At 39.2% G+C, this 17484-nt stretch overlaps 1 protein-coding gene across 4 annotated transcripts in view; it reads right to left on the bottom strand.

Moving 5' to 3' along the window:
• The window catches only part of nol4lb (nucleolar protein 4-like b), a 349022-nt gene that overhangs the window by 247532 nt on the left and 84006 nt on the right, over positions 1-17484 (bottom strand). For 2 of the 4 annotated variants that reach the window (XM_048549775.2, XM_059652784.1), the window contains exon 5: positions 3959-4100. In XM_048549775.2, the coding sequence (XP_048405732.1) occupies positions 3959-4100 (142 nt within the window). The other 2 variants (XM_048549776.2, XM_048549777.2) reach the window with 2 other exon arrangements.

Below are 17484 nucleotides of genomic sequence, written 5' to 3'. Positions count from 1 at the left end.
TCAAGTACCTGTGAGTAATGCTACAGGACTCAAGTATAGAATGTACTGGCCATAAATGTAATTGGTAATAGACAGAAAGTCCTAGTCACTGATATCAGCTTTTGAATGTCATCACCTAAAGATAAGAGGAATATTTCTATTTTTATAGAATATACTATCCTGCCATTGTGATATATATTCTGAAAAAATTGAATACGACTTCTACTTTAATTACATAACGTCAATTAACCTACAGTGTGGCAAAATATAGAAAGAAAAATAACATTAAATTTTTCAAAATTGCTCACTCCTATCAAAATGCATAAGAAATGTGTTGCTGAATGTTTTTAACTGATATTTCACATCTAAACTCCCAGTAGTTAAACAGGCTATTCATTAAACAGGAAGTGACTAGCATTCCTCGTCTCTCGTTGCATTTCCTCTTCACTGCAGGCGTTTCAGAGTAACAACCATGTTAAAATCTAACTAACACTAAATAAAATGGTCCAATGTGTGAATGTGATATCAGTGTTGGTAATATTGATCAATTCTGATTTTTGTTTATTTTATAGAGATATGAAAACATATAACTTGAAAAACCTTCATGGTTGTAATTTATATTTGTTATGGAATGCACATGTTTTTACTGAGAAAACAGTGGCCTGGATTTTACAAGGAGTGGAAATCACACACAGATTGCCACTTCCCTTTTTTTTGTATACACAATGATAAAGTTCCAATTTCTGATAGGAGATTCCAATTAGGACTCCTTCCAAAACATGGATAGTACAGGGTGCTAAGGTGACAAGAAAGCCAAGTAAGCAATGAGGTGTTTCAGATCGGTCAGATATTTCAGATCTTCTGGGAAAGGGTGCTGTGGAAGATCTGAACCTGGCTACCCAGAGCATTACCAGGTCTCTGAATTAATCCTGCAACTGAAATTCCAGCTGAGTTTTAAGCAAGTAGCTTGCCAGCACAAAAGTGGCACAATTTCTACACCCAATTCAGAATCACAGTAATCTCCCCATCAGAGCAAGGTTATTTAATGTAAAGATGGAGGCTACTAATGTAATACCCATAGTCTAGCACCTCCAGCTCCCATATGTAGTCATTGTAAGTAGCTCAGCAAGGTGGACCTCATAGGATGAGTTCCATGATTGTTCAAGATTAGTTGCCCCAATCAGGTAGCCCTGGCTTACAGATAAAAAGGAGGAGTGTCAGACATACCAATACTCAGAGTTGGGTCTGAGGGAGCTTGACCAGTGTCTAGGACTTTCCACACCTAAATGAAGGGTAACCTGGTAATGGGATACTGGCTTCTGTGGAGTTATTTCAGTGGCACCGAAAATAATGCACCCTCCTGAAGAAACTTGTAAAAAACAGTCATCTTTGAGATTGGGTATGCAATTCTGGTATCATGCTGTTATTTGGGAAGCCTGAGTCATTTGACCCTGGCATCCAAGACTGGGCCCAGTACGTGAAAAGAATGCATTATTTTTTATGGGCAAAAGACAACAGGGCAAATGAAAAGCAAGGAGTAATCTTCCAACAGCTTGTGGACCTGCAGTATTTTCAGTTCTCGGGAGCCTAACTTTCCTTGAGTCAAGAGATGTGAAAGAATTTTCAAGAGTTGATGGATTTAATTAAGGAATATTATGACCCCAAGTCTCCTCTAATTCTGAGATGCTAGCGTTTTAACTCAGCAATTTGAGAAGGGAATTCAGCTTTGGATTTTTGTCTAGGTTAAGGCGACTGGCACAGGTAGGCAATTTTAGTTTAATCCTTAATGAGATACTGAAAGTCTGATTCATATGTGGGATTAATGATATAAACATGCAAAAATGGCTACTAGGTGAAGCCCAATTGGGCTTCAAACAGGCGCTACAACTGGCTTTCTCTTTGGAAAATGTGAAAGGTGGAGTATTTGAGTGGTGGGTACTCTGACAAAAGTGGACATGCTTGCCAGTCTGATTGAGTTTGGGGAACACCACTTGAGTGAAGAAAATTAAATAGCCACAGTCAGTGGGGGAGTTGCAGTGAGCTCAACAAAGCAAGAGAGACCGTTTACTGCAGGGGTGGTGTATGGTTCAGGGGCGAGGGAAGTGGACCTGCATGAGTAAGAAGCTTGGTCATCACAAGATCAGGACCAGTGATATATAAAGCAACAGCCCTGATTGAGCACATGGACCATACGAATGCTGCAAATTCACAAACTGCGGAAGCAAAATGTGCCCTGCTTCTCGGAACAACTGGAGAAGCTCTGGGTTCTCCCGCTCCACCAAGAGACCTCTGAATCTAAGATGGGCATGGTCAAAAATCACATGACACCAAGTTATAGTTCAACAGGTTTAATTGAAAATGCAAGCTTTCAGAGTTCAGCCAGCCCAACACCAAAATCTCCACATCATAAGATGGATATGGCAGGCCTTGCTGCATTGATGCCTTTGCCGCTGAAAGAAGTGAATGAATTTCTGCCAATACGATCCAGGCTCAAGAGGCGAGTTTTTGTGCATTGCATGCCGCCCATATCTGCAGAGTTGGAGGAACCCAATCTGGTGCGAAAACACCTCAGGAGATGCTCCAAGAAAATGCCTGGCCTATGTCCTTGGACTCAGAGGGGGTGGAATGTAGAGACTGAAACCAGGTCAGTTAGGTAGACTTCATTAAATGCGAGTTCCCTGATTCAGGCTGTTAATCTGGTCCAATCGGAAAATACTGGCTGACAGATAAAAAGAGGAGTTCCAGACCTTCTGACCACCCAAGCTGGCTCTCAGAGAGATGGACTGTTGTCAAGGGCTTTCCACATATAAATAAAGGGTGACCTGGTGATGGGATACCAGCCTCTATGGAGTTATTTCTCCATGATTGATGTAGGCTTGATAATAAACCATTAGTAATTTAAAGTACTAAAATATCGTTAACTGGTCTTGGTCACATAAAAGATTATCAAGTACATCATGAAATGTTCACTTGATTGCTGCCTTTAACATGTGTGCAGTCCTGGAGCCAATCTCTGTCAAGGAGATCAGACTTAACACTCACACAAGAAGACAGTCCCCAGTCAATCATCAGATAACTAGAATATGTGGGTTTGTGAACTTTCTAAAAAGAGGTCTAAAGCCACAGTAAATTTTAACATGTTACTTGCTGAGCCAGTATAACAATACTTTCATTTGAAAATATCTATAGATACCTCAAAAAAAATCTTTACTTACAAGAACCTTGATTCTTTTAGAAATGTATCAACAAAACTACAGAAAATATGTTTCAAATTCAACTAATCATGTATTGTGTTTTAAGAAATGTCTACAAAAATGGAAAGATGATAAAAAAAACTGATCTTTTTTCTTTCACATGGTCAGTCAATTCTAATTTATTTTTCAACAAAAAAGTCTTATATCTTAACCAATGTATCAGAAGTATAGGATAAAATAAATGCAACAAAATTTATTTTATGTTAGCCTTGATTCATTGACAGTATTGCTATCTTTGAGTCAAATAGTCACAGATATAAAAGATTTGAGTACCAGCATTCCAGACTGAAATTTCAATGTAGTACAGGGGAGTGTGGAGGCATTGCTTTATGGATAAAATATTAAACTGATACCTCATCTTCTCTCTTAAGATCCTATGGAACCATTGAGAAAACAGCAGAGAATTTTCCCAGTGTCCCGGATAGCATTTGTAAGTCAAAATTATGAGAACAGACTATCTAATCAATTAACATAATACTGTATTTGGTTCCTTGCAGATTACAAATTAGCCATTGTATTTCCCTAACATTACAACAGTAACTACATTTCAAAACACCTAGTTGCTTGAGAAATACTTTGAAAAGCCCTGGAAGACGTTATATAACTGCAAGTTTCTTTTTCTTATTTTCATACACAAAGCAAGATCCATTTTAAGTAACCACAACAAATGTTTTGCAATAATCTGATTTTCTTGATGGCTTTTTATTATTTAATTTTGAACTTACCATATTCCTGGTTATGCAGATTCTGTGGGCTGTGCATTCTTTCTTCTTGACTGGGACTTAAATCAGAGTTCACACACTGGTCAGCTGAAATCCATGTGGCGTCACTCATATCAAAATCATCACTGCTCACTGAACTTTCATCCTGCAAGAGAAAATTCATTCATGACAACCAATATCTAGCAATTAAATTCAGCTACAATTCACTTAAATGTTGTCAGCATACAATGGCATTGCCAGGCATACACAGTATATAAAAATGCATATGGGGTGAAAAGGCAACTGAGAGTGCATGGATTCACACCCTACCCCATACAATCCTGCCAGTGCAACAAATCTGGTTTCTTAAACAATACAGCATTGGGAGCTGACAAAAGCTATTCATCAAGAGTGAGCACTGCCATTGAAGAAAGGGCTGGGTGGCAACTGAGGGACAAAGTGCCTCAAAAAGTAGGAGGAGATTGAAATCAGTGCTTCCGTAATCTAGTTGTACTTAAAAACCTGTTTCTATAAACTGTGGAGAAAAGTAGGTGAATCTTATGATAGGAGAGACAACATCGCTCACGCCCTCACAGAAAAGCAAGACCTGAGCGACTGACTTGAGAAAGAGCTGCCACATAACATTTAGAACCCCAACCCATCAGCAAATGGAAATATCCCCCAAAGCGCTGCCAGTCAATCCTACTAGCTAGTATATGAGTAGTCCCAGCAAGGGACCAAACCAAAAGTTGTCTCAAAGATGAAAATCCACAGATATCTGATTGGCAGATTAGTCAGATTTTTTTGGTAAGGGAGCAACCAGCAACCCAAGAGAGGGTAAAGGAGGAGTTTTGGGACTAAGTAAGAATGCACCATTGGAGGGAAGTGGAATACCATCTTGATTACAATAATCTTCTGAGACAGTGGCTCCTTCATTCACCTTTCTTAGCCGCACATTTTATTGCGGCAGAGGCAAAAACAGGCCCCTAGGCTTAAGGATGGGCAGGTTAGCAAACACCATACCCACCCACCCGATTACAGGTGTTAGCTCAAGGGTGTAGGCTGGCCAGGGAGGCAGTAGGCTAACTATTCATTCAATTTTCTGCACATCTGTATGTTTACATATTACAGCTCTGCTTGTAAATACTCAACATACTGATTTCAATATTAAAAAAATACACTTCCTTGCAAGTGTTTTACATTTCCTGCAGCATTTCGACTAGATATTTCCAGATTATGTCAAAACAACTTGTTGGTTAAAATAGCTTGGCTGAATCCTTCACAACCCCTCCTTACCTCTCAAAATTGCACTCACATTGAAAAATATTATAATACAAGATAAAAAGTTTAAAAGAGAATCTTCCCACATAATATTGGTTAATCTTACTTCTTGGAGAAATGTATTCTCGAGGGTAACACTAACATACATATAGTACCAAGCTAGACATTTTCATGTCTCTTAAATGACTTTTCACCCTGGATATTTCAGAGGACAGTTCAAGAAACAGACATAACATATATATTTTGAAAGTGCAATGTTTAAATTGTTGCAGTTTCAATCATTCAACAAATCCGAAAGGTACCTCACAGCTTACAACATGGAGGATTCAACTGGTTTACCTACTGCCGCCATTACTGCTTTTTCTATGTAAATAATGACAGACATTAGTGTTCTGAGAACAAACCCCTCTGGAGACAGGTTAGAAAGACTTCAAGAATCTTCATATAAATTATGCATCAATTGAGTTCTAGTGGTATTTATGCTCAGGTTGCTATGGTAATACAATGACAGTCTGTAAGTGGACATCACAAGCCCCATTTCCAAAGCAATAAAATTCACAATAGTTATGCAAAATCAAATCTTATAGTTTTTCATTACTAAGGTGAGAATGCAATAATTAATGTGATTAGCTCATAACCATACTTATAGATTTGCATTCCAAGGGCAGCTCACGATAATCTGTAAGTTGCAATTGTAATTTTTCCAGCTTTTGAACCAGGTGTAAGAAAGCTCACCTGGCAAAGACAAGAATAATCACTTCAAGAAAAGGAAAGAAAAATTAAGCATTGCATGTCTTACAAGCACAACACTTCACAAAACTTTGCACTTATGTTTCTTCATTTCCAATAAGTTGAAGACTTAATCGTCCCAAAAGAAAGAAAAATATAAAGAAAATATAAAATTCCTATGCCACCGTTTGGGATTTCAGTCGATTGTTTTAAAATGGTAAAGATCTGCTAAATGTCATCCACTGAACATTAAAACTAAGGTCCACTTCCAGCCTGTTTTTACAATTCAGAACTACACCCTCATCCACTGCTGCTCACTTATTGCCTCCATGCATTTGGATTAATGCCAAGATCCTGGAAAATGTGAGTCATTTTCTGTAGTTTGGGAGCTTCATCTTGGTAAAGACAGACATTGATGATGCAATTATTTAGCATTGATTACAGTCATTCAAAAACTGCTTAATTAAACAGGATGTGTTGCTCATGTGCTGGATATCTCAAAACAACTGTTCACCTCAGAGCTCTGTCACAGCAGGAAACTTACAGGAGTACAGAGAAATGTCCCCAAACCATTCCTGAAGGGGTCAAGCATCCTCACCAACTTACAGGAGACTTGAGTTGCAAACAACCAAGGTAGAAAAGACTCATTTGGGGAAGCACTGAAAACATTGAGGACCTTCTTTGAGAGCTCACAGAGATGAAGTCAGGTGGAAGATAGCACACACACCTCTATACTCTTCATCTGCTTGCATGTGACAATCCTCAGATTGTACCTTGGACTCAGCAGCCATCTCCAGACCCATCAAACCAAAGTGGAAGCAATTCATATGCATTCCCAAGGGGCAGCCTAGGAAGACTTAACTTCACAAGACTGGGCCTATCACAACGAATGTCCAAATCTCGGTCAATCCAGCAATGCCCTGCTGGGATCATTAACCAGTACTTAAATTCAAAGAAAGTAATACACAAAAAAAATTTAAATTAGCTAAAACTCAATTCCATTTTGTGAAAGTTAATAGAACATAAAACATTGAAGAAAGCATACTAAAGAATAGAAAAATATTTGTACTATCCTTATTGAAGTCACTCATAAGGATATTCAGTCAGGTAATTCATAGAATATTTTAGTATGCTGAATACATTGTCCTGAAAAAAAAACTCACACTATACCTCCAATTTCCTCAACATCTCAACATACTACAGACTGCCTCTAATAATGTACACTAATTACTAATTGATATTTATTGCTAATTTTAAAGGAGATGATTGCCTATTGGTATTATCACTAGACTATTAATCCACAGATTCAGAAAATGTCCTGGTGACCTAGATTTGAAACCCATCACAGCAGAGGGGGGAAATATAAAATCAATAAAAATTCTAGGATTAAGATTCCAATGATGACTCTGAAGCCATTGCTAATTATCAGGAACAGTCAATCTGGTTCACTAATGTCCTTTAGGAAAGGAAATCTGCCATCAGTACCCAAACTGGCCTACATGTGACTCCAGGCCCATTGCAATGAAGCCAATTTTCAATTGTTTGATAGGCAATTAGGAATGGGCAATAAATACTGGCCTCACCAGCAATGTTCATGTTCCATGAATACATTTTTAAAAAGCCAAGAAAATGCTCTGCAGAAAACTGTGGTTTGCAGGTACTAGTTCACATACGTACACATCCCAATTCGTTAGGAATCATTAACAACATTTTCATCCCAGTCACAGCTAGCAGACACATTCTTTACATCAAGATTGTGAAAGCAAACTCCATACACTGTACACTGCCATTTCTGCAGAAGGGTCTAGGCCCGAAATGTCAACTTTCCTGCTCGGTCTGCTGTGTTCATCCAGCTCTACGCCTTGTTATCTCAATACACTGTCTGTAAAGTTGCTAATGCTCCTTACATTTTCATTCAGAATCAGTCCAAAGCTCAGAATAAAATTCCCAATTAACCTAACAGGAATTATTGAAATTATTAGGATTGCTTGAATTATTCTACAGCTAAGTGGTATTATCTGGCTTATTAAGCTAAGTTAGTTTTAATGAATAATTCAAATGAAACTACAGCACCCATCTTTTTTGAGGATTATCCTTGAATTTTTCCTTCTTCTGGTCTCTCACTTCGTCAATGTCCTATATTAGAAAAACAAGTAGCTTACTTCCAAAGTTCCTCTTTCTTAATTTTAAACTGACTAGTAGGAGATTCATGACAGTAAGCCCTAACATTTACTCTTTGTTTGATGTTTCCTTAAATACAAAGGTGTGTTCCAATCAGTTCTCGCTCAAGATAACAGGAAAATAATTAGACATTTCACGCAGTGGGTGAATTAGAGCAGAAAATGGTCAGCAGGACAGGCAATATGTATCAAGAGAGGACCGGAGTTAATTTTCAAGTTGATGATCTACCATCAATGCCGGAATAAGTTAGAGATTTAGGTAACATATTTTAAGTAAAAGGGATAGTTTGTGATAAACTGGAAGGCAGAAGAGACGAACCTCAATAAAAGTTGCGTTGCAGAGGCAAAGAGATTGTAATGAGTTTAAAAAAAAGCATGCCTGAAGAAGTGTGAGTGGCAGATTCATGAAGACACGTTGTCTATCAGCAAACAAAAGAGAAAAAGAGGGAAGAAAACACAACTAGTAAGGAGAAACGAAGCAAAATGGGACAAAAATGAGTGTGAAGAAAGGGGACACATGATGCAGTTGCTGCAAATTTTTGCGCTTGCAAAGGTGCTAAGACAATGGGAAGAACAGGATGGGGTTGAATGGGGGTGATTGAGGAATTGAACAGAGCAACATAGTGATAACGGTCCCTTCAAAATGCTGAATAGGAAAGGGAAGATGGTTGCATCATGCTTGAGGTGACAAATACAGTGGACAATAATCTGTTGAATGCAGATGATGGATTGAAGACAAGTGGAACCCTATCACCACTTTAAGAGATAAGGGAACAAGTGACAACAAAACGTATGAAAAGGAATGGAGACAGTCAAGGGCCTTGTTTATCATAGTTGGGGGTGAGGAGAGGGCATTCCTCATTGAGGAAAAAGGAAGACATATCAGAAGCACAAAAGATTGCATTCCATCACAGATGAGACAGTAACAAGCAAAATGACAAAATAGAATAGAGTTCTTCCAGGAAGTACAGTGTGAGGAAACGTAGTCAAGGTAACTATAGGAGCTAGTAGGATTATGGGTGAATTCAATTGAGAGCTGGTCCCCAGATATGGAAAAAGAAAAGTAATGGAATGGAAACAAAGTGCTGGAGGTCTGGAGGTGATCCTGTGAAGGTAAGAAGAGGATGGAATTTAGAAACAAGGCTGATTAAATTTTCCTGTTCAGGGCAAGTCCTGGAAAAAGCAGTGTGATAGGGATATTGGGTCAACAAATGATCCACTATTCCATTAAAACATACAAATATCTCAGAACCTTGCAGGCTCCTGTAACTTTTACATGGTGGAAGTAAGTGAAGTCAAGGAAGAAGTTGCTCAATATGAGAACAAGTTGTATCAGGCAACTCGGGATGGCGTTTGATGAGGACTAGGAGAACCTCTATTCAATGACGAAGTGGACAGACCTCAGGCTATCCTGGTGGGGAATAAACATGCAGAGAAATTGGGCATGGGTAGTAAAAAGGAGACAGTTAGGACCAGAAAACTGCAAACTATTAAAGTGCCAGAGAAGATCAGAAAGACAGATTAATGTTCATTACCATTTTGCTGCTTTGTACAAACTTCCTAAGCACAAAGTGATGCCCATGTTGTCTACATTACAACAGTGACAACAATTCAGTGCTTTCCTGGCTACAAACCATTTGGCACATTGTGTTGTTGTGTAAAACACTATATGAATCCCTGACTTCCTGTCTTCTTCATTGGTTACAAGCACTTAGAGATCTTCTGAGAACATGTATGCTAGCTCTATTTTTTCCCCCGAATAGCTTGCTAACCCTCCTCAACAGCGTCCAATGAGGTACCATACTTGACATACCAACTCTCACATTGAAAGACAACAGTCTACACAAACTGTAATTCTGTTAATTTGTCATACTGCACCATCAAGACTGGTTGAGGTCCAATCTTTGAGCAACAGTTGTTGCCATAGATGGCTATTTATTAAATGTTTATGTACAAGATGATGCATACATAAAAGACATGCATGGATTTTGTACATCAGCCCATATAGTAACCTGATTTAAATATTTCCTCTCCAGTTAAATGTAAATTATGAACAGTAAAAACGAGTTGAATTCCAGAACAATAAAAATGAATGCTGACTGATTAAAGATAAATAGGTGATAACAAGATTGCACTGGTGCTGTGTATATGCTGTTCGAGTGATTTATTTCTTACTCTCAGTGCAAATTAATAACATTTACATACAGCCGACTTAATGCAAAACAAATCTGAATATAGTAAGTTCATTTTAAGGCTCAGTTCCATCCATTTTATTTTATCCATTCATTTCTATGGCTCTGTCATAAAGTTCTGTGAAAAGTTCACATTTCCACTGTTACCCTAATTTTCAACTACTCTGTAATCAAAGGTGTGCTTTTTGTTTCTACAGCCATATCACTTAATCACCTATAGTAGTCCAAGTTATCATAAAAAAGTCACAGTTTTAGTAGCTCATTCAGAGAGGCAAAATAGACGATCTTTCTGGTACTTACTAGTGCACATCCTTCTGTGTTACTTCCTCTCATATTCTATGATTTTAAAACATAAGCTTTGTTTCAGTAAACAACTAAATCTTCATGTTGCTCAATGGATCTCCAGTTTATTTTGACCTGCTGACATCTTGTAGAATTTACCTTGGCCTTTTACAGTGGTTTCCTAATAAATTAGCCTGGTCCTTCCCTGGTGAGATATCTAGCAAAATTCAGCAGACATGGAAAAAAAGTTATCACAGCTAATTCATAAAATGCTATATACTTACAAGTAATACCAAGGTCTTGACCAATCAGTAGCAATGTAACTCACAAGGAACAGTTTAATTCAGAAGCTTTTCAAAAAAAGATACTGTTCATGTAACTGCACCACCATGTTAGAATAAATGAAACTTAGAATCTTCTGTTTAAAGAGATTAAGTTCTTAGAAGCATCGGAAAAGTCAACAATCTCTCCATCAACATCAGCAAAATGAAGGAGCTGGTCATTGACTTCCATAAGCTGAGTAAATGGCACATCCCATCGGTATCAATGGAGCTGAGGTGGACATTGTCAAGAGCATCAAGTTCATGGGATTGACAATCACCAACAATCTGTCCTGGTCCATCCACGTGGATGCAACAATGAAGAAAGCACAATGTCTCTACTTCTCAGAAGGCTAAAGAAATCTGGTATGTCCACAAGGACTCTCAATTTTTATACACACACCATAGAAAGCATCCTGTCTCAATCACAGTGTGATATGGTAACTGCTCTTCCCAAGACTATAAGCTACTACAAAGAGTCGTGAAAACAGCCCAGTCCATCATGCAAACCAGCCTCTATCCACTAACTCCATTTATACTTCCTGTTGCCTCAGGAAAGCAACCAACATAATCAAAAACCCCTCCCATTCCGGTTATATGCTCTTCCACCCACTTCCATCAGGGAGAAGTTATAAAAGTTTGAATATACATATAAATAGGTTCAAGGGCAGCTTCTTCCCTGCAGCTATGAGACTTTTGAACACAGCTCTCAAATGTTAATTCTGATCTCTCTCTCTCTCTCTCTCTGCACTTTCTCTGCACCTATAAAACTGTATTCTGCACTCTGTCCTGCTACCCTGATGCACATTGTACAGTACAATCTGCTTGTATTGTATGCAAAACAACACGTTTCACTGTATCTTGGTACATGTGACAACAAAAATCAATGGATGCGAAACATATAGAAATTTCCTGACAGAGAAGATAGTACAACAAAATGAAAACAAGTTTTCTTTCAGCGTTAAAGTCTTGCAAAAAGCATGATACTTCCTCTCTATTTCATAACAAGCAATATTCCTGAAAATCTCAATCTGTCTGATAACAATCATAAATAAAGCATAAATATAATATGATTGCAAAAGCATTCCATTTGCTGTGAGACATTTTGCTTGTGAAATGAGACCCAGATATAGAACAAGCAACAAACCTAATCCACCACTTGTTTGCAGAAAAAAAAACTGCTAGAGGAAGAAACATTCTCTAACATTCAACTGTTACATACTTGAGAATTCTCAGACAAAATCCCATGCTAGATCTGCACTGAAACTAAGAACAAGCAATTCAACGTGTGTGAAAGTTATTTCCTAATTTAATGTTACAGTTGCTTTCAGCACACATTCTAAACCAATTTACCTTACTGAAACAAAATCCCTTTCCCATTTTCCATTATCAAATCAGCCATACACTTCCCAAGAAGATCATACACTACACTACAAATTACCATTACAGCGTGCACTTGCAAAACCACAAGTATAATTACAGTAGCTTTCTGTCTGGGCGGCTAGTGTAAAAGTTGATGTGGCATTATACTGCACAATGTCACGCAGACGATATATTTTACAAAACCCTGCGATGGGCTTGATTTGGAAAAGACAGTGGCCAAGAAATCAATTTACAGAATGAATATTCAGTTATGGATTGATGAGGCTGCAGCAGTTTGGTCGATATGTACCGTTTTTTTTCGGTAACCTCGACAGAATCATTGGCGAAGACTAACTTTTTAAGGGAATTGTAGATAACACGAAATAATCTAATCACGACTCCTGCAAACGCCGGCCTTTACGCTGTTATAATGAAAAACAAAAATAATTTAAATATACGCTGAGGTTTTACTGTAAGAAGAGAAATGAAGAGATGGAACGAAAGGCTTATCGCTTCTTTATTTCGTTAATTAAACTATGAAGGATTTAATTTGAGCGAATCGAAATGAAAAAAATCGTGATTAGACATAATCACGGGGTTTAAAACAAAAAAAAGCAGACAGTTTTTTACTAAAATTTTCTCTAAATCAACCAGACTTCCTCGCGATCCCCACTACACACAAGAGTATCATCTAATAAGTAAGCTTTTATTTCGGCCAAGCATGCGCTTCTTCGACAAAATGGATCAGGTCATTGCATTTTAAAGCCAAGTCTAGTCCAGGGCTCCCTCTCCTTCTCCCTCCCTCACAACACACTGGCAGATCCGAAGCTGCTCCCACTTACTCCACTTCTCCCTGAAGATCGCCTTGCGCAGGCACTCACCTAATGCGCCGCTGGCTGAGCTCTTAAGTGTTGGGGTTGTTTGGGGGGGGGGGAGAGACAGGGATGGGAGTTGAAGGTGGTGGAGGTTGGTGGGTGGGGGTGACGGGACGGTTGGCGGCTCCCTGGCGGGTTTGTAAAGGGGAAATGGATGTGAGGACGTCCCGAGCGGAGGGATCCTGGTGAAGGCAGATTGGTGATTGTGTGTGTGTGTGTGTGTGTGTGTAGGGGTGGGAATGGGGGCGGAGGGGAAGAGTGGGAAGAAGCCGGCGGCAGACAGAGACGAGCCGAGTGCAGTCGAGCAAAGCCGAAACGAGCTGACAGATGGGGACGGAGACGGGCGTTGTGACGTCACACACAGCCGAACCGCGCGGCTCATTTGGCAGCCAGTGGCCACCGTAGCTCGCAGTCTGAACGTTTCGGAGCAAGGGGGCAATCCGGGGGCGGGGCCTCACCCATAGCAACCGGAGGGGCCACGCCTTTAGCAACCAGAGGAAGGGAGCTCGTCTGAGCAACCGGTGGAGGGGTAGCTCGCCTTTGGCAACCGGAAGGAGGTGGTTCCTCCTTAGCAACCGGGGGAAGAAGGCGGATCGTCTGATGGTCAGAAACTGATTGACCTGTCGCTCGGCTGCAGAGGCAGGGGAAGCAGGTAAGTCCCCAGAAGTAAGGCAAGAAAAGGACGAGTGTCAAGTTAGAACCAATGGGGGAAGATTCATGGGGAATTAAAACAAAAACATTTCACTTTTGTTTTATACGTGCCTTTGCAGCGAGTCGAAGTTATTACTTTAATATTTTTTTCCTCTCAAAAGATATAACGAAATTTTCTATTATAATATGCACAGTTTAAATTGATCGATGTAAACTAGGCAAAACTGCAACCTGTTTTCGAATTAAAGCTTTCATATAAGCTGTAGACATTAAACTGTCGTTTATAACGCCATATTGTCCAAACATTGGCAGAAGGATTTATAGAAGGAAAGTTAGAAGTAGAAACAGGCAAATTCTTTGAAGATGGTTAGATACGTGAAATTAGTGTTAACTTGATGCTTGGCATATGGAGGATTTTACAGCAAAACAACAATACTGTTTTCAAAGTACAGGCATTTTTCCTTTTCTACAAGAACTTTTTCACTTACATTAAAAATCCAGTAATGTGGCAATGATTTAAAAAAGTATTGCAATGAAATCAAAAATGTCTGATAATTTAAAACTTAACATGCAAAAATACAGCAGATTATTTTGGGGTATAAAATTACTTCCAACATGATGACCATACAGTTCAATACACTATAAACTTAGTTATTATAGAATAATAACAACACAAAAGATTATCTGCCCGACCATGACTGTGCCACCTTTTCCTTTTCAACTACAACTCTACTAGTCTCATTCCACTGCCCCTTCTGGAGGTGATTTTGTTTATCTTTTCAGACCTTTTATCAATTTCATTTTTGAATGTTATGATTGAATCTTCCTCTACCAAGCTCTCAAGCATTACGGTCCACATCTCAACTATCTGTGTCAAAAAAAACTTTGTGTCTCCTTTGGATCTTTTATCAAATACTTTAAATCTGCTTCTTGACTCTTTCTCTGTCCATGCCACACCTGATTTGAATGACTTTAACAAATCTGTCAAGCTTCACTAAAGAGAAAAGCCCAGTTTCTCTTGTCTATCCATATAACAGAAGTCTTTTTTTCCATTTAACCATTCTCATGAACCTTTTCCACACTCACTCTCCTCACATTCTTCCTGAAGGGTGATGTTCAGAAATGAATATAATATTCTAGTTGAAGCTGAAACTGCATTATAAAAGGTTCATCATAATTTCATGCCTTTGTATTCTATACCCTATGTATAAAAGTCAGAATTTACATCTGGAGTACAGTGAGCAGTTTTGGTCTCCTTATTAAAGGAAAGCTATTATTTCATTGGAGGCCATCCAGAGGAGGTTCACCAGGATGATCCTTGGTATGGGGGATTGTCTTATGAGCCAAAGTTAACTGGTTGGGACTCTACTCAGTGGAATTTAGAAGAATGAGAGGTGAACTCATTGAGAAAGGTATAATTCATAAGGAGCTTGAGAGGATAAATGCTGAGAGGATGTTTCCTTTCGTGGGATCATCAAGTACAATCTAGAGGGAACAGTCTCAGAATGAAGAGGTGCTAATTTAAGACTAAATGAGGAATTTCTCAAAGGTTGACAGTCTTTAGAACTCATTGCCACAGAGAGCTGTGGGGGCAGAGTTGTTGATCAGAAGGTGAATCAAGGATAATGGGGAAAACGCTGGAAAATGAATATGAAGAGTGTCAGATCAGTCACAATTCTACTGAATAGCAGAGCAGACCCAATGGGCCAAACTGCCTACTCCTGTTCCTATTTCTTATTGTCTTCTGCATTCCTTATACTTTATTAACAACATCCCTAACATGCCCTTCCATCTTCAATGATTTGTGCACATAGACCCTCAGGCCCCTCTGCTTCTGCAACGTTTTGGACATGTTTCTTTTATTTTACATGCCCTCTTTATTCTTTTTACTAAAATGTATCAGCTCATACTTCTCTGCATTAAATTATATCTGCCATGCATCTGACAGTTCACCAACCTGTCATGCCTCTTAAAGTCTAGAAAACACACAAAGGTGGCTAAATCCCTGGGATATGATCAGGTGTACTCCAGAACTTTGTGGGAAGCTAGGGAAATGATTACTGGGATCCTTGCTGAGGTATCTGTATCACTGATAGCCATGGATGAGGTGCCAGAAGACTGGAGGTTGGATAATGTGATGCTATTATTTAAGAACAGTGGTAAGAAAAAGCCAAGAAACTATAGACAGGTGAGCCTGACATCAGTGATGGGTAAGTTGTTGAAGGGGATTATGAGGAATGGGATTTACACGTATTTGGAAAGGCAAGGACTGATTAGGGGAGTTTTTTGAAGAAGTGACAAAGATTGATTAAGGCAGAGAGATGGAGATTGCCTAGCTGGACTTCAGCAAGGCGTTGAACAAGGTTCTGTGCAGTAAATTGTTTAGCAATGTGAAATCACGTGTAATCCAGGGGAAGCGGTGCCTTTTGGATACAAAATTGGCTGGAAGGCTGGTGGTGTAGTGGACAGCAAAGAAGGTTATATCAGAGTACCGTGGGACAGTGATCAGACGGGCAAATGGGCTGACTAGTGGCAGATGGAGTTTCATTTAGATAAACCTGAGATCCTGCATTTTGGTAAGGCACATCTCTGTAGAACTTAATGATAAAGCCAAGGTGAGTGTTGCGAACAAAGAGACTTCAGGGTGCAGGTTCATTGAAATACAGTCACATGTAGATAGGATTGTGAAGAAGGCATATGGTATGTTTGCCTTTATTAGTCATTGTATTGACTATAGAAGTTGGGAGATCATATTGCCGCTGTAAATGACATTGGTTAGGCCACTTTTGGAATACTGTGTTCAATTCTGGTTTCCCTGCTATGGGAAAAATGTTGTGAAACTTGGAAGGGTTCAGAAAAGATTTACAAGGATGTTGCCAGGATTTTAGCTTTCAGGAGAGGCTGAATAGATTGGGGCTATTTTCCTTGGAGAGTTGGACGGTGAGGGGTGACTTTATAGAAGTTTATAAAATCATGAGATTTATGGATATGGTAAATAGCCAAGGATTTTTCCTCAGGGTAAGGAGTCCAAAACTACAGGTTTAATGTGAGAAGGGAAAGATTTAAAAGGGGCCCAAGGGGCAACTTTTTCATGCATAGGGTGGTGTGTGTATGGAATGAGCTGCCAGAGGTGGTGGAGGAGACTAATACAATTACAACAATTACAACACCTGGAAGGGGGGTATATGAATAGGAAGTGGTTAGAAGAATATGAACCAAATGCTGGCAAATGGGACGAGCTTAATTTAGGATATCTGGTCGTCATGGACAGGTTGTATCGAAGGGTCTGTTTCCGTGCTGTACATCTCTATGACTCTAACTATCTTCTTCAAAATTCTTAATACTTTCCTCTTAATGCCCAAACCACCAAAATTTAAGTCATTAATATAGTTAGGACAAGAAAAGTAATGGTTCTAGTACTGACAAATGAGATCCTTCATTGTATACACACCTCCATTATGAACAATTTTTTTCTTATGACAGTCCCCTTTGGTTGAAGATGACTTGCTTCCACTTGTGTGGGGGAGGGGGGTTGTTCTGTGGCAGGCTGCAAATTCTGCCACAGATGGGGCAGCAAGTGTTTGATGAGGCAGATGGGTGGGATGGTCTGGACTCGGTATGCTTTTTCCACTACTTGCACTTACCTTCTACGTGCTCTATTGGTGACATTCAAAGTGG

This window comes from Stegostoma tigrinum, chromosome 19, assembly GCF_030684315.1.
Source record: "Stegostoma tigrinum isolate sSteTig4 chromosome 19, sSteTig4.hap1, whole genome shotgun sequence".
NCBI classification, from domain to species: Eukaryota; Metazoa; Chordata; class Chondrichthyes; order Orectolobiformes; family Stegostomatidae; genus Stegostoma; species Stegostoma tigrinum.
The sequence above is the reverse complement of the archived record's forward strand: the minus strand, read 5'-3'. Positions and strand labels throughout refer to the sequence as shown.